The 24,831-nt window shown below is 38.0% G+C and overlaps 2 protein-coding genes across 7 annotated transcripts in view; one reads left to right on the top strand and one right to left on the bottom strand.

Moving 5' to 3' along the window:
- Positions 1 to 24,831, bottom strand: part of LOC145963516 (peroxisomal leader peptide-processing protease-like) — a 76,596-nt gene that overhangs the window by 46,415 nt on the left and 5,350 nt on the right. The window contains exon 1 of one of the 3 annotated variants that reach the window (XM_083085557.1): positions 16,333 to 16,463. The exons of 1 other annotated variant lie outside the window; for it this stretch is intronic. Coding sequence is in view for 1 of the 2 variants with exons in the window: in XM_083085555.1 (XP_082941681.1) it covers positions 10,553 to 10,714 (162 nt within the window). In the remaining variant the exon portion in view is untranslated. Of the gene's footprint in view, positions 1 to 10,552; positions 10,832 to 16,332; positions 16,464 to 24,831 lie in introns of those variants that run through there. One more of the 3 variants, XM_083085555.1, reaches the window with a different exon arrangement.
- Itp (ion transport peptide) overlaps positions 1 to 24,831 on the top strand; it is a 51,053-nt gene that overhangs the window by 22,257 nt on the left and 3,965 nt on the right. For 3 of the 4 annotated variants that reach the window (XM_083085561.1, XM_083085558.1, XM_083085562.1), the window contains exons 2-3: positions 20,964 to 21,343; positions 23,331 to 23,451. In XM_083085561.1, the coding sequence (XP_082941687.1) occupies positions 20,964 to 21,343; positions 23,331 to 23,451 (501 nt within the window). The remainder of the gene's footprint in view (positions 1 to 20,963; positions 21,344 to 23,330; positions 23,452 to 24,831) is intronic. The other variant, XM_083085560.1, reaches the window with a different exon arrangement.

Genomic DNA, 24,831 nt, shown 5'->3' with positions numbered 1-24,831 from the left:
CTATTTTTTGAAATTATACTATTCTTAGAGATATAATTAAATTGTAACGCAAGAACATATTTTCTCATTTTTTAACAATGTTATAAAAAATTGCATTATTTCATGTAAAAAGTACGTCTCATTTAAAGTATATAATTAGCTTATGTTATTTTAGAATTTTCGAAAATTGAATCGCAACATTGAGTGTCGATTTTCACTGTTTTACTATTGCATTAATTTTCATTAAAATAATATCTACAAAATATTTTAGAATAAACGATTTTTTTACTAAACTTCTTGATCACCGTCTTAAAAAAAAAAAAACTAAATTTGATATCTTTGATAGATACTTTGATAGCTGAAGTTGACCAGGAAACAATATCGATCAAGCATTAAATTACACAAATACAAATTAAATGAGATGACATAGATCGTTGTTTAACCGCGAAATGCGAGGATCTACGTTCGAATCGAAACACATCTGATAGATCTGGCTGCATTCAGCGGAAGCTTACACCGACATAGAGAGGCAGGAAGCGAAGAGCGTTCGAAGAGATCGAGGAAGAAGACGTAGCGAAACGGTGAAAGGGAAGGGCATGTGTGTGTGTGTGTGTGTGTGTGTGTGTGTTGCCGGGTCTATCTTTAGAGTTCATTCAGAGAATCTTTTGCTCTTACACAGCCGGGCGAGGGCCAAACGTGAGGCCGGCTTATGACTCGACGACACGCACCACGTGCGTAGCTAGCGCTCGTTAAACGCGGCCTAAATGCGAGGTGATGTGACGGTTTAACAGGTGTGGAGAATTCGCGTTCCCAAGTAGCTCATCCGACACGGATAGTTTAAAGAGGCTAAGAATCTATTTTAAATCTACCAAGTTTTATTAATTTCGATCTTCCCCCATCTGTAAATATATAATGTAATGTAAGAAATAATTCAAACGTCTGATGAAATGTTCCTAAAAGATTTTACAATAACTACGCAAAAAATTTATTAGAAAGCGCTTGTGTGTACAAAAAAATGATACTTTCCTAAAATCGCATCTATAAAAATCTTTAGATCTCTTAATCAAATTAATTTTAATTAATCATGAGAAGAAGAGAAGAAAAAGAGAGAGGAGAGGGGGAGCAAATAGGATACCTGTGGCATGCTTTTTGTCAAATTTACTCATCCTGTGATTTTCTCAGTATTCTCATCGAAGTTTTCCGAGTCTTTTGAACGAAGCCACATGTTTTTTCTGAAGAGAGTTTTATATAAACTTTATATAAACAATAGACACACTAGAGTTACATATTCTATCATATTTAAAAATTTCAAAAATATTGATGATCTTACGGAAAATATGATTATAGAACTCAATAATGTAACTTGGTTACATCATACTTGGGTCTTTTCCTAAACACATGGGTTTATCGACCTAAAAAGAGGTCGAATGTGTGATCAGTTTACCAAAGTATTACAAAGAAACAAAATTTCTTTGCCTCTTATTCTTTAAGAAAGAAAAGAAATTCATATTTTTGAGAGACATATTCTTTAAGAGAGAAAAAAAATTCATACTGTTCGCCAATATTTCAATTGACGCTTAATTCGTGCAAAACGAAGTAGAATTTATGCGGTAAAATTTTGTTACGAGAATTGTTGCGAATTTAATTAAAATTATTAATTTTCTACATCTAAATCTATTAACAATTTAATCATTTTTTTTTACACAAAATATGTCCCAACCTTCCAGATATATCTAGGCCGTAATGTCAACATTTGAAAAATCTTCGGACGAGGTACGATACTGTAAATATTCACGAGGATATTTACAGCGAGGTGCAAAAGTCTTGCGATCGATCAAGTCTCCACGTGGAAACGCAGTCGGAGAAAGAGAGAGAGAGGGGGGAGGGGAGGGAAAGAGAGAGGGAGGAGAAATTTCATAATTTTCGCAGCTGGAGGCCGCTCGCTGCTTCATCGAGCGCCGACACTTGTTCAGGGAGATCCGCAAATACCGCCGCGTCCTTTACTTAGCATCGGCATCTCCCGCCTATTTAAAGAGAACGGAATGCGTTTACCGCGTGTCATTTTACGGTTTGCTTTACGAATCGAGCCGCGAGAATTGCATCAAGTCGAGGTTCTCGCTAAGGGAAACGCTCTCGTGGAGATGTTTAGGCATCGAGGACTAACTCTCGTTGCGGTGTTATTGACCCTCGTGCGAAAACGCCCGTGAAACGTAATCGAGATATGCGAGTTATCGCTTCCGATAGATTAGGCGAAGCGTAATCATCGGAGTCACGTATCGTATGGAACGTCCTGGGGGTGATTAATAAGCGGCGAATTCACGTCAAACGTAATTCCAGGCGTACTACTAAGATGTCGAAATAAAAATTCGACGTAATCCAAAAACCAAAGCCCATGAATTAATTAATCTCATATGAAAAATATAGAAATAATTTAAATTATTTAATTATAAAAATTAATAAATATAAGACTCGAAATATAAAATTAAACAAAACAGTTATAATGGCAATACGAGTCGAGTGTCGATGTTATAACACATTTATTTATAATACAATCAAATAAATATTGATATTAAAGAATACAAAGAGAGGATAGCGATTATTTAATTATATTATTATTTAATTATATTAATTATATAATTTAAATTATTTAATTATAATTATAATTCAAATTATTTCTACATTTTTCATATGATAAAGAAATATATAAATAATTTACATGATATAAAACCATATAAATTAACGAGATAAATTTAGAAATTATTAATGTATCGATAAGTTGTCTTCCAGATTATTGATCGCGATTAAAGACACTTTGCGAGAAATCGATCTCGCCATCAATTTTCTCGCCGGACGAACATCCTTCAACTCAGAATCGCGCGTAGTCGCATCGTATAAGGAGACTATTTTTACATTCCGATCGACGACCATTAATGGTCATCGATCAGCGTCGTTCGCGAACCTACATTTTGAAAACGGGAAACGGAACCGCGCGCGCGTTCGCGGTTACGATCAATTATTTATCTCGAAGAGAGCTCGGTGCGTGATTTATCCGCTTTAAGCTTTCTCGGGGAGTCTCGATATATCCCGCCATACGACCGGGCGTAGATTACATATCGTGGAAGACACGGGAGCACGCGTGTTCTCACGTCCGTCCTCTACGCACGAGCGAGCTCGATCGCTCGGATCGATCGCTTTTACCTCCGCTCGGATTACCCTCGCCATAGATTTATTCTCGGATCTCGACAGTTGGCGTCTTAAAAGAAATACAAACTCGGAATAAAGTATCTATATATAGAGATTTTTTTTATACCATTTATGTAAATATCGCGCGCGATGCTCTTGATGATTCAGAGACAGTTGACAATTGACAGCCGAGTCGGTTGACAGTTCAGTGACGGATCCTCGAAATCAGCTGTTTTCTCGTTCTTGCAAAAAATACAGAAAAAAGAGAAAAATCGATCTCTCTTCTAAAATGTCAAGTGATGCCAAGCGTCTCATGAACGCATGACACGCACTCAATATCTTTCTAGCATCTCGCAATCGTTCGAAATATTCTTACGTATCAATGCACGGATAATCAACTGTATAAGGAAGTTGTCTCGCTGCTTTTCTCAATCATAAAGACAAGATCTTAAGAGGATCCCTCATTGAACGGCGAACTCTTACACGATTACAGCGCCCTCATCTAATTCTCACCCCGTATCTCTCTCTATCACTTATTTATAAAGAAGATGCACTGCTTTTTCTACTCTACTTTACCAACATTTCAGGTACATACGGACCGAAATTTTTGGGCATATGCCATTTATTAATTAGACTACTAAACTCAATTTTCACAGTTCCTCAAGTTTTTATTGTGCAGTCCGCTATTGGGTATGCTATTGTTTTATGCATAAAAGCTACAAAACATTTATACAAGGCTAATGTCATTATGAGGTGATAGCTTTAGACGCCATGTTGATCTAAGAAGTCGATAAATAAATATATAATTTTATACTTTTTTCTCTTTCTCAGTATATAATCGGCTTCCCCGTATCCGTTTGCATCTATACTTCAACCGTAGAGAAGGATTTTTAATTCTATGTAGGCAATAAAAAATGGCACATGCCCAAAAATTACAGTGTTTTGTCGATAAAATAGATAGATTGAGGGATCGCCTTAAAGTAACGAGCAAATCTTGCTCGAGAAAATTAATTATATCTAGATTTTATTTGATTATAACACTTTAATCATTGAAAAATCCTCTATGAAATAATAACGATGGCAAATTCTCGCGTTATTATTTTTTGATTATCTAAAATATGTGTATCGCACGCGAGCGTTTTTAAGTGAAAGATAAATTCTTATAATCAGGCGGCCTCCGAGCACGTTGCCAACACGATTATACGGAATATACGCGAGATTTAAATCGCACGGCGAGAAATCGGAGCGAAAGGGCTGGGGATAATGCTCCCTTCGGGGAGAAACCGAGTCGAGTCCGCGGAGTCGAGAGCGCGAGCGCGCAAGAGATCCGGTACCGCGAACGGCGGGGTGCGAAGCGCGAGGGGACGAAAGAGACGGAGAAAGGCTACGGTTTCTCGTAATGCGAACCGTAGGACGCCAAGCTGTCTGCCGAGACACCGGTATACCCCACTACTTTGACTGCCGCGAAGTAGTAGTAGTAGTAGTAGCAATGGTAGTGGTGGTGATGGTGATAGTGGTGGAGGTGATGATGATGGTGGTGGTGGTGGTACCAGCGTGGATGCGGTTCCCTGGCACGCGGAGGGGTCCGTCGTTCTCTGGTCGAGTCGTTCTGCTGCCATCTAGACACCGTCTTCGGACTAAAAGCGCTATAGAGCGCTTCATAATAAATATAAAAAAAATGTAAATATAGAAAATAGAAAGTTAAAGTATATATGACATGTCGATTTTTTTCATTTTTTTATTCGACAATGAATGAAACTTGTGAAATCATCTCAATTAGAGTTTCTTCTCTTATTCTTTCTTCAATATTAAATATTTCTTGCGGTAGAATTCTTTTTCAATCAACTCTAGAAATCGAGCTGGATGAAAGTTTTGTTGAGGTAAAGTTCGTCCGAGATCTCGAAACTTTGTCGGGACATTTTCATTTCCTTGGAAATAATAAGTCTTTTCACGTACTAATCATAATCTCGTGATATCTCTTCGTGTAGCTTCAACAATGTCTTTTGGAGTAACGAATGAAATATCATTAACGTAATAGCGAAATATGTTGAGGTAGCTTCTTCGAGATCATCATCTATCCGCGCTTTCATCTGTTATAAGAATCATTTGTAGTAAATTACAGCTGTATGCATCATCTAGGAAGCGACCTTTCGCGGTCCAAGTTTCTACATAAGAGAATATCCCTCCATTTTCCTCGATTAGCCTCTACTAATGACAGCGATGCAATATTTCAGCGTGTAGCATACATGCGTTGCGAATAGAATAAGAAAGAGTTGAAAATGAAAAATGTGGCCAATAGAGTCAGTTCTGTCCTATATATGCAAGATAATGCAACCTTCCTACAATGATGATACTACAATGATGACGAAAATCAAAAGCCAAATCGATTATTTGACGAAACGACGTTATATTTAGTATTTTAAATTTTTAAATCAGGAAATAAAAATCTCGTGTGTTCGGATGAAAAAGATATTTGATGTTCTATACGATATTTTTGAGATAAAATTTTTTTGTAATTATGCACTTTATGGACGCCCTCATCGATTTCAATGATCTTGATATATGTTGTCAAGCTCACTCTCCTGAGTAGATATCTAAAGGTTTTAAGTATCGCTCACTATTTATTAAAAAGTTATTAACGAAAAAAGTTTAATAAATATAATATGATTTTGCCACAGCATGTACGTTTAAGAAGGTATTTGATGGAATATATGTTTAATATATAGCGAAGGTCATCATTAAATGTAGAGTAAACTTTGTTTTGTGTTGCAAAGTACATGCTTGGAGACAGTGGGTTCCGCCTCCCCCTATGGGGGGACTCCACTTTCGGAAGATATAACCTAACCCAAACCTATTTCTGATTTAAAATTAAACTTTGGTTTAAATTAGAAATAGGTTTGGGTTAGGTTATATCTTCCGGAAGTGGAGCCCTCGTAGGGGGGGGGGGGGGCGGAACCCACTGTAGCCACGCATGTACTTTGCAAGATAAAACGAAGTTCACATGGGTTTGCAACTTTTCACGCAAAGTAAGGTTCACCCCAAATCAAATTTTAGTTTTAAATCAGAAATAGGTTTGGGTTAGGTTATACTTTCCGAAAGTGGAACCCCCCGTAGAGGGGGCGGAACCCACTGTATCCACGCATGTACATTTCACCTTGACTCTTGAAACGTAGATGATGTCTAAAAATTACACATAATTCGTAAAACTTTTTTTCTTAATAACTTTTTAATAAATGACGAGCGACACTTAAAACCTTTTGATACTTACTCAGGAGAGTGAGCTTGACAACATATGTCAAGATCATTGAAATCAGTGAGGGCGTCCATAAAGTGCATAATTACCAATTTTTTTTATAAAGCTTTAAAGAGATTCTCTTGTCGTGTAAAGTATATTTTACTAACAAATTTTATTTTTCTAAGAAATTTATTTTTCTTGTATAAATTTAAAGAAATCAAGAATTTTATATTTTTTCGAAAGTAAAAATTAAATATTTTTTTTATTGATGTCAATTTTTTATTATATATATATATATATATATATATATATATCGAGTTGTACAATATAATGAAAAGAAATAAATTTATAATATTTAAATATTAAGGCATTTTCTCGATATTAAAAGTTTTCAAAAATAAATAATGTGACTTACAATATTAAAGATAATTGTAATTTATAAATAATAGATATTTTTCTCTGCTTATAAATATTATATCAATAAAATTCGCATTGATTACTATATTTAATTTCTTTTTTCTTTGTTGACTTATTTTATGAAAATAAAAAAATCTAAAGTCCAAGCTGATTTTGATAAACACTTATTAGTCAATTAGTTCGATGCTTATAAAACTAGAAAGCTTGATGTTAATATACATATTCAATTATTTTATCAAATTCGTCATGCAATTCGGAAACCACATCAATATCTAATACTGTTATATTAATTAATACTTTCTCACATGACGCGGTTGTTAATATCATATATCAATAAACGCGTGGTACAAAATACCGCTACCGATAAGAACATGATTAGCTCGCAACGCAACGGGGTTAATGCTTCTTTCTGCGCGATGCTGATGCGCAGCCTAGGGGCAACTCTGGAGACCGTGTGTAAATAAATCACGCGGAGATTCACTCGGTCCTTCTCTCCTCTCTCGACGCGTTCACGACGCGCAGGAAGACAGAAGGCTCTCTGTTGCCGATGTATGCATGGTGCATGCTCGATCTAGAACTCGCGAGAGTTCGATGGTAGAAAGTCTCGCCTTGGAGGCTACTCAAGTGTAGAGTAGCGAGACGCAAAAAAAGTAAACCACGGCCTTGCCGATGAAAATTTTATTAACGGTACAAGAGAGTAACAGATATATTACATTTTCCAATTATTTTGTTGTACTATTAGAGAATGTTACGTTTTGAAGATTTCCTAACGGCACAAAAAACAAATTTCAATATTGTGCTGTTAGGGAATCTTTAAAACATAACATTCTTTAAAAGTACAACAAAATAATTGAAAAATCGTAATGTAATATACGGCAAAATTATAATATTGCAAGCAATATTACTGCAATGTTGCAGCAATCTATCCATGTCCTATCCTGCGCAATATTGTTGCAATGTTGCAATATATTGCGCTGTTAGGGTTGCGTGATTTATGTATCAACAATCATTTCAAACATTGTTTCGCAGTTATTCAAATCGGATTCATGAGAGCTAAACGCGAATATTTCGTGAAACAACTGCATTGGAAGATTCGTTGCACGTGACAAAAATAAGGAAGGGACAAGATGATTTTTTTGTTGAGCATCTTTTCAATAGCGAGTCGCGCGATTCTTGTCGATCAGCTACAACGTGCGCGTTTCGGTGACGTTTCGCTTCTGTCGCGTCGACTCTCGACGACGAAGCCGGCCGCGGCTTGATGGAGAGAGAGAGGTTCGTTGCACTCGTTCGCGACGAGAGACGGCGTGTACGCACAACGCTTCGTTTTGTGCGCGGCTCGCACAAATCAATCTCCCCGCGTCGCGCAAATAGAACAAATCTCAAGGGAATCGCAAGGGAAAAAAAAGCAAATTTTTTGAATAGAGTCGAAAGATAGGGATCCAGAGAAAGATAGGGATGTATGTGGGAGGAGGTCGGACGTGTCTTTACGCCCATTTGATCAACGAGCGACAGAATCCATCCGTGGCAACGGCATTGACGCATATCCTGTGGAGAGAGCATTCACACATTTTTCAGCCTAACGAATAATTTCTAGAAAACAATATTCGCAGAAAAATATGTGAGGCGCAAGTGGCTGGATCGGGATTCTCCAAGGAATCCTCCGCGAAGGAAAACGAAAGGATCTAAAACCAGAGGATGTCGGGCGCGTAGTGTATTGACCTACACATGCAGCGCACGATAGGTACACTGCCCGTCAATGATTCGTTCCGTTTCCCTAGCGAGGAAAGGCAATACCTTTGCTAATGTATAAGAATCCTTTGCTAATGTAATAAGAATCCCATGCATTAGCAATGGATAGATATCACCAACTCTCGCTAGGGAGACGGAACGAAGTATTGACGGGCAATGTACATACACACGTGCACATAACGCGAGCAGGGAAGGGCGTGAGGGGTCGGCGGCACACCTGTTGAGCATTCCTTCACGAGTGCACGAGCGCGTGTGAGCCCACCTAGAGCCGCTGCTACGTGCGTCACATATGTCACTACGTCACATACAGGTGCGCTCATTAATTCCGTTGCGTTGCGCGCTGGGAACGGAGGTCCGCGCTCCGATTGATCTCGCGAGGATACAGAAGATGAGAAAAATGTAAACGAAGAGTAGAATCGGAGATCGATACCGGCTGATAAGCGCGCATCGAGAGCGCGGAGATTAAATTTATTCTTTCGTGCGCAGACGGACGATGAAATATAACGCGTAATGGTATTTTTTAGAGGGGGCGTCTTTAGACGCGTAATGGTATTCTTTAAAAGTCGGATAAGTTGTCTCTTTGAAAAGAATTAGATGGATAAAGAGAGGGAACAAACTTTTTAAAAATTGTGTTAGGTTAGGTTAGGATATAATAAAGTAAAATTAGTTTCAAATCTAATAAATTATGTATGTTACGTATTTATGAAGGTATTTTAAAGGATTTATCATCAAGAGGATTTATTTTCGTGAATCACGTTAAACTATCGAATAAACCAGTAGCTCCAGGAGGGAAGTTTTCTGAGAAAAAATGAAAAAGTGCGAAAAGAGCCGAGACGCTTGATTTAATACGAGGAGAGAAGAACAAACTGCTCTTTAAGTCCCGAGCATGAGCTACAGCCGTGAGATTCGCGCGGTTAGTAATTAATTGAGATATCGGCGACAGAGATAAAAACGTCCATTTGAATTGATAATATTGCCGCATGCGATGGGGACCGGTTATGTCCCGGCCGCCCCAACAACGAGAAATATGGTTATTGACTTGACGTATGACGGACGTTTACTGGACACCCATTGTATGCAAGCGCGAACGTATTTCACGGCGCTATTTATCGCCTTTACGATCAGTTGCCGATTACCGGTCTGATTTACTAGACACGACTACCGTAAAGAAACTAATCGATTATATATCGGTTATATATCGGTTATAGAGAGTAGATAACGAAAATTATGTAAAGAGAAAAATTTTCAAAATTATTCCTTGTTATATATTTTCCAAAGAATTGCATTGAATGTGTATTATTTATGCTTTATGCTATTGTTATAAGGAAAGAAATCTTGTTATTATCTCGAGAACGTGTGACGGACGGATCATACTTCCATACATATATTAATATTTGTGCAATGGCCTTAATAAGTACTACGGTGCCGTTTCTACTTGTCAGCCTTGAATCGCTTTTAACAATAAAGTCATGCAGGGACGAACGTAAATCTCCTGTTTCATTAGACACGCTGCTCAAATTTTAATTAGTGACAGTCGAGTAACATTCACACACGGAGGGATGACTAATACCGATTTATTAATTATATTATTAAAACTGACCAGCATTGTACTGTCAGTTCTGTATTTTAAATATCGATGAACATATATCTCTCTGTTCCACTCTTTATGCATGAAAAATCTCTTTTTCTTTCTCGATATCGAGATTCGTTGTGTTGATCGCGAGGAGGTGCAACTTCGAGCCCGATATCAGAAGGTAACATCATCGCTAATTACAAACGCGAGGGACCGGTTGGAAGATAAATCGTTCCTCTATTAAGGATCTCGCGGGAGGCGAAGGCGCCGCGAGTGTCTCCCGGGTGAAAAATTTCGCGTTCGATTTAATGGGCCCGAGAAAGAGAAAGAGCGCGCCGCGTCGATCGGAATCGCTTAGCATTTAATCATCATACAAAGGTCGGCAAAGGCCGATAGAACCGTCCTTATATAATTACCGCGGGCGCGATTGACGTCATTGATTCTCTAACACAGGCTCTTGCATGATGGTGATGGTCAACAAAGCAGCTCGTCTTTCCTTCCCCGAGACTCGTTTCCACGAAAATGATTGGCAGTGGCCTCGACGAGACCCTCCAGTCCCCCTCGGACCTTCTCGCCATGGGCTAGATCCCCTAAATTCTCTTCGTCAGAGGCACTTTTCTACGATTTATGATGTACTTTTGCTGCAATTTATGATTCTTAAGGATTCAAGTCATGTTAAAGTGTGGAATTATGTGGTAAATAGATGCTTGCAAACTCGTAGGAATATGTTCTTGAGGAGAAAATACCTTTTATTCGTGCTTATTAAAAAAGAAAATAATTGGTTACCAGTAAACTGCACTTTTTATGTCGCGGTGAAAGTGGAAAATAAAAGTAATACGAGTTGCCATACGAGATTAAATTGATGAACAAAATGGTTGGTATGTTACTGAAAAATAGATAGCACGGATCTTAGTATTTCTTACTTAGACTCAGGTGCTCTGACAGTTAATCATGGTAGTCGATAATGATATCTTCGTGATATTTCGTTCGGAGAAATTCTCAGGCAGGAGGTGCTTACATATAATAGTCACATAGTATGAGGCTACAAAAAGATCCAGATTTAAAAGCACATCCTCTCTCTCTCTCTCTCTCTCTCTCTCTCTCTCTCTCTCTCTCTCTCTCTCTCCCTCTTAAATACGTATGAATAATTTCCTTCCGGCAAATCCCTCGGTCGTTTCTTACCTCGTTACGCGATTGACACTCTCGTTACCGACAAGAAAACAAACGCGACCAGCTTCGAGTTGATCCCGTGTAAAAGAGCACCGCGCGGTGCCCCTGGCAAGATGGATCAAAGGGATCTCCCTCTCTAATAACACGTTTTTCGCCGAGAAAATCATTCGTGGCGATACCGTCGACGCCGCTTTGGGCTCGCATCGAGGGTCCGAATCACGGTGGGGAGCAACACGACGGTGGGCTCTTTGCATACACGCGTTATTATTCACGCACACGCGCGCGGGATGGTAGGCAGGTAGGTCCGCAAACGTCAAAGAGATCGCGGTGGGGCCCCGGAGAGAAGGAGAGTGCCTCGTTGCCGCTTGATTTACGGCCCGCCTCGTCCCCCTTTTTCTTTTTTTTCCTCTTCGGATTCTCTCTCTTCTCCCTTCTGAACGGTATATAGCGTGTGTGTAGCACACGTATCACATGGCATATGTTATATGGTACATGGTACACCGGCGGCGGTGGCGGCCGACCGCCTAATTAGAGGGCCCTCCCCTCGTCCCCCTCCCTTCGCTCGCTCCCTCGGCATCTTGATCTCTCTTTCTCGTTTTTCTCGTTCCTTCTCTTCCCCACCCCATCCCGAGCTTCATTCTCTCTCCCGTCAGCGCGCACATGTGTGTAAAAAACCACAATTCCGCCATAGCCGATACGCGCGTGCATCAAACGCACGCGGCACGCGTGTTTGCGGCTCTGGAGATGAGTAGATATCATGATGTAGACGATAATCCTCCACCGGCACTTATTTGGTCAGCGAGCGACCTTTCGGGGATCCTCCGTGGCAATCGACATTGCATCCATTGAGCGAGATATCAACATCGCTTTGAAGTCACATATCACTGTGTTAAAGAGCAGCATTAGGCGTGAGGTCTGGATAGTTCAGTGCTCTAGAGCGGTTGCCTAGAAAGCGAAAGACACGGGTTCGATTCCCGATCTAGCCACTTACACCTCACATATTTTTCTAGTTCACGAATATTGTTTTCTAGCAATTATTCGTTGGGCTGAAAAATGTGTGAATGCTCTCTTCACAAGATATGCGTCGATGCCGACAGCGAGATACAAGTCTTGCCGAGGGCAACCATTTTCAAAAAATGAACAATGATTACCATCTTTGGCAATACAATACATTTTATTGCTAACATTACATTGTATTGCTTTTGTATTATTGGTATTTCTATTATTATTTCATTGGCAATATTGCCAGTACTGCCGCAGAGTTAAAAAGTATTTCTAATGCATATTACTTTTTTTCTTATAATATTGCTGGTATTATTTCAATATATATTTTTCTAAAGCATGTATTTCCTAAAATTATATTTGCTGTACTGTGCCGCAATATATTTCTAATGAAATGTACAATGATTGCCATAGTGCATCTTTCGTGCCTTGCGTCGTACGAACAAGTTGGACATCGCATAATGAGAAGCTAACAAATTAATAGTTTAATAAAATAGTTTAAAATAGTTTAAATAGTTTTTAGTTGAAATAGTTTAATTAGTAAGACATCAGAAGTTTCATTAAATACAATATAATTTTTCAGGATGATAGCTTGTATCAGTTTCGTCGAAAAACTTACAAGTGCGATTAAAACGATAAGATCTATTATTCCGTAAGAATGCGACTTTGGATAAAACTTTCGAGTCCGACTCGCACCATTGATTCGACTTTCGAAGCGTAAACTTCGCATCTCAATGACAGGCTTTCCGAGGGATATCTCCGACAAGTATCTCCGGCTGAGATAATTCTGCCGTGCACGAATCATTACTGTCGGACGATGTACGAGCGCGCGGTTCAACGTGGGACACACGATGTGTATTGCCCGACTACGTGTTCGTAAAGTGTACGTGGATGCATGTGTGCATCCATGTGTATCGCAAACTGTCGCGCGAACACACACGGAGGGGCCTCAAGGAGATGGGGGGGGGGCCTTATAGCGGGGCCCCTCGCGAGAGAGCTCGTCCGGCAACTCCTCACGGGATTGAGTCATCCGGCACGGGAAAAGGACCACCTGGCGAGGAGAGCCGATATATCTAACGATACTGCCGTGCAGCTTCCCCTCCCCTCTCTTCCCCTTCCTTCTCTCTTTCTCTTGGACCCTCCGGGCCCGGGGGGCCCGGATCCCTACCCAGGGATCCTCGCTCCTTCCCTCCCTGCCCTCGACGAGCGCGTAGGACACGCGGACGTTCTTCGTCTTCTCCCCCGAGGGGCCCCGAGAGCGCGTTTCGGTAATTGCACGCGTTTCGCCGCTTCTTCTTATCCTCCTTGCCGCGGTGCTTTTTTGCGGAAGGCCCCGCTGGCGAACGGTGACTTTGTAAAGTCACTGCACCTTCGGTGTACGCCGTGTTTCCCGTTTTTACGTCTTCCCTTCTCTCTCTTGATAATGACGGCCGCGCACGTATGCCTACCTGAGGCCTACCACCGATCCTCTTAATGTCACCGCGATGTGAAACGACGACGAACCAGGCCCCGTGAGCGCAGGTCGTTGACCCGGCCCGAGCGATTGGGGTTCGAGATTAGGATTCGGCGCGACTGTTCCGGATTTTTGGGACCGACGATACACGGGAACCATTCACCCTCGGGAACTTTTCGGGGCCCACCGGATCCCAGATGAAAGCTTGTTGAAGAAAAGGTCTCGGAATTCGTTCGAGAAAGAAAATTAAACGTGTCTATCGCGACCATCTTGTTACGCGCCGCGCTAATTGGACATCGTTGCGTAATAAGGAAATCGAAAATTATTCTACCAAGCGAGATAACCGGGAAATTATAGATAGATTGATCTGTCGACTCTTGAAAGAAAAATTGTCGTAGAGATAGCCTATTATGTCAATTGTAAGTATAAGATAGATAATCACTACTCTCACTAATAATAATTATATTGCAAGTAAAATATATTACTCGTAAAATATATTAGAATATATTAAATATATTATATTAAAATATATTATTATCTTTGTTTTATAAAACTAAATATAAAATATTTGTTTCAAAACTAGAATCTGAAAAATAAAAATTCCCTTTAATATCTTGGAAAATTGCAAGAATTCATGTGCCATATTGTATTGTAAATTTCCGGATGTAATCGTTTATGCAAACATGACTGTTATAAGTACAATATTGATTCTCTTTTAAGATCGAAGCGAATGTGACTCGTAATCATTTATTTCCTTTGCGAGGATCAAGTGATTCTACAAATTCCGATATTAAAACCGTGGACTCCATTTCGCGAAATCCTACGATATTCCTTATTTTTTTCTGCAGAACAACGATCAACATTTATCCTCATATTAAAATTAACTTATCGGAAAAAATACAAAGTATACATATTTTTTAATAATACTAAAAAGATAGTGTGAGTTAAATCCATCGTATCGTTTCACGACCACAAATTTTTCGAAAAATTAGAATTCGAAACATAAACAATACTGTCTTAGCAAGATATTTATTTACGGAGATATATAATTAAAATAATTAAATCACGTACTAAGCTTCAAGAATATAAACGAAACGAGAGCTATACAATTGGAATTTTAATAAGGTCTCTTGAAGAAATATACATTGTAGGGTTAAAAAATCCTCACTGACACTAATGAACATTTTACTAATATCTAATTCTTCAGCTAAAGATAAAAAATTTCCGCGCGATCGCTGCGGGACACCCTGTACATCGTGTGCGAACGAGCCGCCGCGGGGCGAGGTGCCGAAGCAAGCGTGTGGCTTTTTGCCAAAGGAGCTTCGCAGATTGCACACCTGTGCGTGGCCGAGCCGAGGAAAGACCTCACCTATCGAGCAACTGGTCTCTTTTGACTTTTTCTTCCCTCGTGCGTCTCCCCGCGTACACCTCGACACGCTTACGTACTCTTCCCCTCCCCCCCCCCTCTCTCTCTCTCTCACAATGCCACCCTCTGCGTATTTCACCTTCCTTTACACGGGACGCATAAAGTGTGAATCTTTCTCCCGTGATCGAATCTGAAATTGCATCTACAAAGAAGAATGAGCTTTTCTAGAACCGATCCATTTTTAACATCGAGGATTCAATCTTGTCCGTCCCTCTTCGACCTAATTAAATTTAATCAGATAAATATGATTTTATGTATAAATGTCTCCTTCTCTCTCTTTCAGAATGATTCCAGATTTCTCATTTTTCTTATAATAATTTAAACATATTAGCAAAGATATTAGCTAATTACCATCTTATTGTTAGAATGACTATTTCAATCATATTCGCAAAAATGATTTAATTACATCAGATAAAATGTGAAAAAATTAAAAAAATACCGAGTAAAAAACTTGTTAATAAAACTAGAATTTTTATTTCCCCTACACTGAATATAAAAAGATGAAATACGATATGATATGATAGCTCGATATTTTATTTCGTTTTGCGTTATTGCGATATTAGAACGGCTATTAATCCTTCTCGCTTGAATTACACGCGTAATCTCTGTAGTGAGCGAAATGCGTGTATGATTCGTATTGACCTGATGTCTGTTACGCCCACAGATCGTTCGATCTAAATATAGCGACGATTTTTCGCCAAACACAATCGAGATGCTGCCGTCCCGATACTGCAACGGTTCTGCCTTTTATGTGAAATGCATTTTTCATGTTATTCCAGTTAATCGTTTCATGAAAACGTATTTAAAGACACATGCATATTTTACTTTAATATTAATAATTCAAAAAAGAATTATTAGTTAATTCAAATGCAATTAAATTTTCTTTATAAAAGTACAAATATATATAATTATGTAACTTATATAAACTGTAATAAACTACATCATTTCGTATTAAATTTTATATAAAATCTGATTTTTACAAAAGATGAGCTTTCGATGAAAATTTTTTTAAATTTTATCCTGAAGAAACGCGTCGATATTTAAAAAAAACCGATTCTATCCCGCAAATTATGGTGTAATGCGTTATACGTGCGGTGATTATAAGCCGCGTATATTTCGCCGATTGAAAAAGCGCCTTTACTTACACGTCGGGACGCGGACACTCGCGAAACGGCTTGCGGTTCCTGCGCTGTCCACCGAAGCAATAAAAATATAATGTAATCTGCCCGTAAGTAAGTGGAATACTCGTGTCTCGCCTCGTGGGATCGAGATCCAACTGGACTCCTCCTCCCAGTACGCGTTGTATCGTTTCTCTATATAAGCCGACTCAATTATCGAAATCGCGTCAGAGGCGAGAGCGACGCATATATCGCCGCATTTTATGTCTCTGTGTGGTCCGATTGTCAATGCGATCACCGCGAAATTTAAAGTAAGAGAAAGAGAGAGGCCCCATGGCTTAAATCCGGCCGGGTGTCCGCCGAATCGGGGCCAAGAGAGCGAAAGAATCGAGTCCCCTTTAAAATGTACCGGTGCAACTGGGTCTAATTTATGACGCCTTTACGCACCCTGCTGTTCTCCGGATTTTCTCACGCGCGTAATCTCGGTTCGTTTACGGGGACTGAAATGAAGGGGGAGTAAGTAAAGAGATTTTTATACGAGAGAGAGAAAGAGGAAGAAAGTACGGCGGAGATCCACGATTCCATCTTTTCCTCTTTTTGACACTGAGGAAAAAAATTGTAAACGTGACTAGGTTTTTTCAACTAATATCTATTATTTTTTTAATTGAAATATTTAAGTATTTAAATCGAATACATGTTAAATCTAACACATATTACATCTATTTAACTTAAATAGTTGAATATTTCTATTAAAAAAATAATAATTAGTTGAAAATATTTAGTCAAGTTTACAATTTTTTTCTTAGTACAGGGAAAAAAATATGGATACAATATAAAGACATTTTTAAATGAAAAATCTTGTTTAAATATTAACGATACGAATCGCGTTCGTCAGTTGGGCTATTTGAAAAGATATCATTGAATTGCCAATTTTTAATATAATAATAATTTAATATAATAGTTTTTAATATAATAATAATTCATATAATAAATTCAATATAATAAATATAATAATTTAATATAATAATATCATAATAATTTATAATAATAATTTTGAATACATTCTTTATTTAATACTTTGTTGTAAAATTCTGATTAAAAATCAATAATATTTTTTATTTAATAAGACTTGTATGTTGAATTACAGCTTATTTAAGATGAATGAGATATTTATATTTTCTATTTTATGCATCTTTAAGACATTTCACATCATATAAATACTTTAATATACTAATAATATACATTTCACATCATATAAATGCTAGATATGTAAATTGAAGCAGATACTGTGATATAAGATATAACATTTGCGAAAACAAATATTTACTTTCACCTCATTTATAATTGACAATCCTAGTTAATCATTGCTATTGTACGATAGCTGTGATGCCACCGACGGATTCGTGTTTCACAAAATCAATTAAGTAGAATCCAAGAAAAAGAGACGGAGAGAATCGTCCGGCTTTGATACGACGCCGCTGATCTTGATTCACACCGGACATATCCGTTCCGAGAAAAAAGAACGGGACAGATCTCGGAATGTATCCATTCTCTCTCGCGGAGGCCTTTGGAAATCCTTATGGAGGATGTAGGAAAAGAGAGAGAGAGAGAGAGAGAGAAGAAGAAAACGAGAGAACTACAAAGAGGAGAGTCTTAACGATCTCGGGATCCGGGCGACTTTGGGGGCAAATTATCGGCCTACGGCCAATTACCAAGTGGAGGCGCCGATATATAGAGGAGAGCGGTTGCCGGAGAGTTCCGAGAATCGTCCTGGCGGCTAAAAATAAGATCCCACCCGGGAGCGGTGATTATGTTCCGAAAAAAGAAGAACCGGGCGAAACGCTCGTTCTCTCCGTGTGTGCAGGTGGCGATGGGGTGAGGAAGGAAGGCGAGAGATGAGGCGAGGATGGCATGATGATACCCGGACGAAGAGAGAGAACGAGCGAGAGGGGAGGGATCGGGAGGGGAGGAGAAGAAAGAGAGTGAGAAAGGAAAGCCCCCCTCTCGCGGTGGATCGTGCGCTGGGGCCCCGGTTAATGAAGTTGTCGGTTGAGGACGTTTACAGGTGGGGCCTACCTGCGTGTGGTCCATTCACAGCGACTGCTGCAGGACTGGTTAAGAGTTGCTTTACATCTCAACCTGGTGTATGCGAGCCGCGAGGGGGAGGGCGAAAAGGTGACGGGAGGTATATTGGTATATATCCGAATGTTTACGTGTTCATCTTTTACATTCGTGTAACAAGCGATCTCGCGTTTTCGCACATGTGCGCAAAATCGAATTTTCAGTTATTCTCAGGCAAAAAAGGAATTTTTAAGGGCGTCATTCTGAGTCGTTTCGACTAAGCGTCCTAACTGAAGGAAATGGAACTGCAAAATGAAAGAGAAATGGAGAAATGAGAAGATTTCTTGAAAAGATTCGAAAAGCCACTCTTTTCACGCACCAATTTTATTTAACTAAGATACCTATACTCCTGGACAAAATTAACGCATAATTTCTTTTCGCTTTTTCTTTAAAATTTTTCGTTAAAATTTAAATATCAGCTTTTAAAGAAAAAGGGAAAAAAAATTATGCGTTAATTTTGTCCAGGAGTATAGTTTCGACGTTGCCCGCACTTTTGTCACCAGAAAAAACCGGTTAAAAATCACAACGGAAGTAAATTCGTCGATATATTGAAACCAATGAGCAAATAATTTTTCAGTGCGAAGCATATATAAATTACATTTGGGATAACTGGAATTATTTTCATGCTTTCATTGCTGCGTTATCGTCTTTTAATTTAACTTCTTATTTGCTTATCGTAATTTTAATTAACTATTCTGTTTTTCAAGTAAAAAGTGAATCTTGTTGACGATTAATTAGTCACGTATAAATTTATATTGATTTCTTATCTTTTAAATATCGCATGAAAAATGGGTTTAAGACATTAAAAATGTGTTTAAATAAGATTGCAGATATATGTGTAATATCTTCTTATTTAATAATACGAGTATTAAATGCAATTGATCAAAAAAAAATTCTCGTTGCAATTTATCAAAAATGGTATTATCTATAAAAAAAAATATTACTGTTCACTTCTCTTTGTGATTATCTCTACAACTTATATTTTCAAAGATATTAATTGCAATGTCTATGATTTTGTGTCTATACGAGAGTGGTTTGAAAAGTCCGTGCAAAAATGAAAACTATTTAATTTTTCGGGATAAACCTTTTTTATTTTTCAACGTAATCTCCTTTTAGGCTTGTACACTTCGTTCAACGCTGCTCTAGTAGGATATCCCAATAATAGGATTAATCCAACTCTGCAAAATAGGCATTCGTTTCCGCAATCACCTCGTTTGAATAAAATCTCCATCCCACTAGCTATTTCTTTATATTGAGGAACAAGTAGTAATCCGAGGGAGCCCAATCTGGAGAATAGGGGGGATGCGGAACGAGTTGGAACCTTAACTCCATCAATTTCACGGCCAAATTCTCTTTCATCCATTTATTGGAAATCACTGGACTTCCTCGATTCAAACCATGGTCTTCTACTCAGGTCTGGGCACTTGGTCAAAAAAGCTGTGCCCGTAAATCCGGCCAGTTTCGAACTTCTGCCACGTGGCGCTAGTCACTACTGGGCTTAGATATTAGTTAAATTCCAGGTGTATTAGACTCTTTTTATTACGAGTTTGAGTTTTTATACGAATAGTGCATTGGAGTAATCTCATTCAATCATAATTTCAAATAATTTATTTGTCATGTGATTGAGCAGAACAGCTATCTATGGCTATCTCTCTCGCACTCCAGCCCATTCGATTGCAGCGCTCGTGGCTAAGTGTAGAAGCAATTGCCTGATTTCGAGAGAAAATTTGGAGTGGAGGTAGCGAGTGCCCAGACCTAGAAGACCGTGATTCAAACGAACGCCAAACACAGAGAAATAGACTGATCTGGCTGAAATTTGGTGTGTGTTCTTCAAAGAGATGCTACTAACTGAAAATAACTTCAATACACACCAGTGGTGCCATCTCTCTGACTTTGCACGGACTTTTCAAACCACTCTAGTAGACTTTCATAATAATAATGCGAAATATGACATGAACATAAATAAGATTTCATAAGATATTAAGCGCGTGCAGATAAGATCCACATTTTTTCGTTATCCAATCATATTCTAATAATTCAGATACAAGTGTCATTGGATTCTGTCGCTCGTTGATCAAATGGGTGTAAAGACACGTCCGACCTTCTCCCACATACATCCCTATCTTTCTCTGGAAAAACCCAATGGGAATAAATAGTGCGATCTTTATAAATATGCAACTACTGGCAACAAGTGTCAGTTAGCACAAGTTATAATTAAAGTAAAAATTCTCTTTCTGATGTAAACATTTAATAAGCGCAAAGCTTATAAGAAGCATAACGTTTCATTTAAACGTAGTTAGCATTCTTATCAATTTTTTATCGCTAAAAATTTCGATTCCGGACAACAGATCTAAAAAACATATTTATGTCTCATTTTCGTGTCGCGTAAAATATAATCATTTTCAAAAATCTACGAATAGAATAAAAAGTTCCTTCGAAGAATCTGTGATTTTTTCTCCCATGTCCATATGCAATTGAGAAAAAAAAATAGAAGGAAAACTACGGTATCCTTAAGGACTTTGGTTTTCTTTTTGCAGATGATGCATCGACAGCAAGACGCCCAATCGTCATCGTCCAACGGCGAGTTCGCGATGTATCCGTCGGCCGTATATCATTCCTCGTGTTCGACGTCACTTTCGTCGACGTCGACGCCGTCATCGTCGTCGAGGTCGTCGTCCACGACCTGCCCGTTCCTGCTGTCCGTTCTCACGTGGTCGTTGACGTTTCTGCTGATCTCATCTTGCATTGGTCTGGGCGCGGACGCCGCGACTCTCAACGGCCATCCGCTGGGTAAAAGGTCCTTCTTCGACATCCAGTGCAAGGGCGTGTATGACAAGAGTATCTTCGCCCGTCTGGACCGTATCTGCGAGGATTGCTACAACTTGTTCCGGGAACCACAACTGCATATGCTTTGCAAGTACGTCTAATTACGTTTCCATGAAATGTGATGGTTGGCAGACGGAATTCGCACGTGCTATTGTATCGTTGCTACAAGTCAATAGAAGATAAACTCTATTTATCGATGTTTGTAATAATGCGAATCACAGAAACGCGATAATCTTGAAAGAAATGGAAAGAAATTTAAAATAACGCTACACGAGCTATGTGATTTTCAGTTAGACAAATATTTTTTATTAGCACGCTTTAAAATTGATTCGACTAAATAAATCCGGATAGATAAATAGTATCTTTACTAGATAATAGTATCATTTCGGAATCCAGAAAAAATATAATAATCATTAAAAAGTTGGTGTATAAAAAGTATTAGAATAATAGAACTTTAATCTTATAAAGAACTATTACAATTTTATATGAAAAAAAGTGATTATGACTAATCATTTAATAATACATTATCGCGAATTGGTTAAGAGTTACTATATCTAACATTCGGATATTTTACAAAATTATCTAATTATATAATTAAAGCATATAATTATAAAATATATAATTAATTAACTCTCTAAGAATAACCTGTAGATATTTATACTTTAATTATATAATTATATAATTAAAGTATAAATATCTACAGGTTATTCTTAGAGAGTTAATTAATCAAAGATTAATCTCTCTGTTGCATTTTTTATCGTTAATTCGTACAATCGATTTGAGATATATTTTTTTTCGTCATTTTCTAGAAAAATTTCCCTCACATTCCAGTGAAGAATATCCACATAAATTTTATGTTTAATCTCCGAAATTCCGGGCGGATAAACAAATGAGAAATAAAGAAAAACAAATTAGATATATTTTTCAGGACGTTTCTCATCTTGTATATAATATATAAGGATTATTTGAAATTTATGAAGAAGAGAGAGAGAGAGAGAGAGAGTTTCGAGCAACGAAATATTTCGCGAATAACTTCGACCGCGTAATTTTTCCGGCAGATATATTATAAATATTATATCTGCATGCATTTTTGTTTTCTGAATTTTTTTTTAAGATAGAAATTAATGTTAATATTGAAATTTTTAAATGCTATTGACTTTATACGATAAGAAAAAGCGTTTAATATCAATGTGAAAACAAAATATTATTTTATTATTAATACACTAATTTCTACCTTGAAAAATATCGATGGCGAACAACAGCCAAGGTGGACGTACGGATATATACCTTTACGAGTACACGTGCTCCGCTCTCGGTACCGCCACAAGGTATATATGTGCGCGTACACCACACACCACGTCGGCACGCGTATCGAAATGGAATGAGATTTCTCTTCTATTTATAGCTCGTGCGAGCGAATGCCAACGCACATCCGTTGCTACCTGCCGTTTGTGCCGAGCCGCTTAACGGCCGTCGCGTAAGAGCTATTGCACGACAGCGAGCGGGATAGCGACGTGAAAAAAGGGGTGGATTGACAGGCTACCTCCAGAATGCATTTACGGCATGTTACAGCTGCATTCGGGATAAAATTTGCCCTATCGAGAGAAATCGACGATGACGAGAAAGGATAGATGCATCCATGAATTGTAGGTTGAAATATTATTGGATTATCGAATTTTTCCGGCAAATATAAGTATTGTTTTTGTTTTCTGGATTTTTTTTTTTCCGAGATAGAAATTAATATTAATATTGAGATTTTTTGCTATTGACTTTGTACAATAAGAAAACGCGTTCAACATTAATGTGAAAACAAAATATTAATTTATTATTAATTGCAATGCTTGTAGATATTTTAAGATTTGTATAAATTTTTTTTAATTATCAGGCGATTTTTGATCAATGCATCTATCCTTTCATAATCTATTAAGATATGATTGGAGTGGATTTAAGAGTTTGCGATGTCACATTTCCGGAGTATTTTGCAGGACTTCCGGTCTACGAGCCGCTGCTTATGAAATCAACTCATGTTACTGTATTATAATATAATTCACATGTTTTTTCCTTTTAACTTTCCGCAGGAAGGAATGTTTTACCACGGACTACTTCAAAGGATGCTTAGACGTCCTGTTGCTGACGGACGAGGTTGGAAAGATCCAAAGGTGGATCAAGCAACTCCACGGAGCCGATCCGGGGGTTTAGGTAGCCTTTTCTTTTTGGTTTATGATTTTTTCCTTTTAGCGCCCTTTTCTTTTCTCCGCTTTTCGCAAATATAAAGAACTAACCGTGCCCGCTTGCTCTTCCACATTATCCTTCCTCATCTGCTCTCGTCCTGATATACACTTACTCGTAGAAAAGAAACAAAAATTTCGATTTGTTTGCGTAATCTTCGCGCGAATTAAGTGTATGTTTAATATTTACAAAGTAAAATTCGGAAAAATCGGCGCGTTCTTTCTTTTTAATTACACGATATGTAATGACAAGTATGTAAAAATTGTGAATACGTGGTCGAGTTTGGCTTTGTCAATCGCAGAAATGGATCGAAAACCATGTGTACAGATGCTTCATGCAAACGATTGATGATAAGCTGCAATATAAAAATCGGATAAAAACGCAATTAAAACTAATTTATTCGCTATTTTAATTAGGAGAATACCGAGCAAACACATTTATAATGTATTAATTCAAGAAAGAAATTGAAACGTTGCATAAGAAATAGATACCGCGATTTGGATTTATACCTGTACATATATGTTTCTTGTTTTAATTTTTCGTTATTCCTTTTTGTCATTTCTTTCAATTATATTTTCGTTGCATTTTTTAACGCCATCCCCTGGACGAATACTGTGTATTATAGTATCTTCGCATCGAGATAATGAGTATGAAATTAGGTAATTCTGCGCAATCTTATACTAATGAGCAATGCTGCAATATAGGAAAAAAATGAGATGTTGAAATGATGTATTGAGAATTTGCCAATCACAATCGAAATTATATACAAACTTTATAAAAGTTTATAAATTTTGAAAAATTAATATGAAATATATAGATGTAATACCCGTTTTTTTTTCATATACATATCTATATGTTTCATTTGGTTTGACAAAAATGCAGCACTGCTAGCGATATACAGCATCATCTCGTACATTCTGACTCCATATTATCCACGTATATTTTTGTCTCTGCGGCGATGACGATTTTGGACTGTTTTTTGACGAATTTACAAGCGAGTGTTTAGATTTTGATGCAACAATTTTTGCAACTCGTTGATGTTTTTGCAGTGTCGTTTTTTTCAGGGTGATTGAAAGACGGCAGATCGACGTAAGAATACTTTTTCTAGGTGATGATATCCGTGTTTTTGCGATTTTTAAATGTTTTTGTGATTTTTGAGTGTTTTTGACTTTTTCAAAGCAAAATGATTCGCACTCTACTTGTGACGTACAAATTCTTGGTGTAGAGTGCGAAACAATACCTTCCCATACACACATTTCCTGATATTTATCCACATACTAATAATTGCTAACTCACAGACCTGTTCATTTCTTTCACTAGAAAGCATTACATTTATATTACGTTATACAT

The sequence above is a fragment of the Camponotus vicinus genome, unplaced genomic scaffold, assembly GCF_025532165.1.
Source record: "Camponotus vicinus isolate PSW18456_S1 unplaced genomic scaffold, iyCamVici1.0 SCAF_12, whole genome shotgun sequence".
Lineage (NCBI taxonomy): Eukaryota > Metazoa > Arthropoda > Insecta > Hymenoptera > Formicidae > Camponotus > Camponotus vicinus.
Note: the sequence above shows the minus strand (reverse complement) of the source record. Positions and strands in the feature narration are given on the sequence as shown.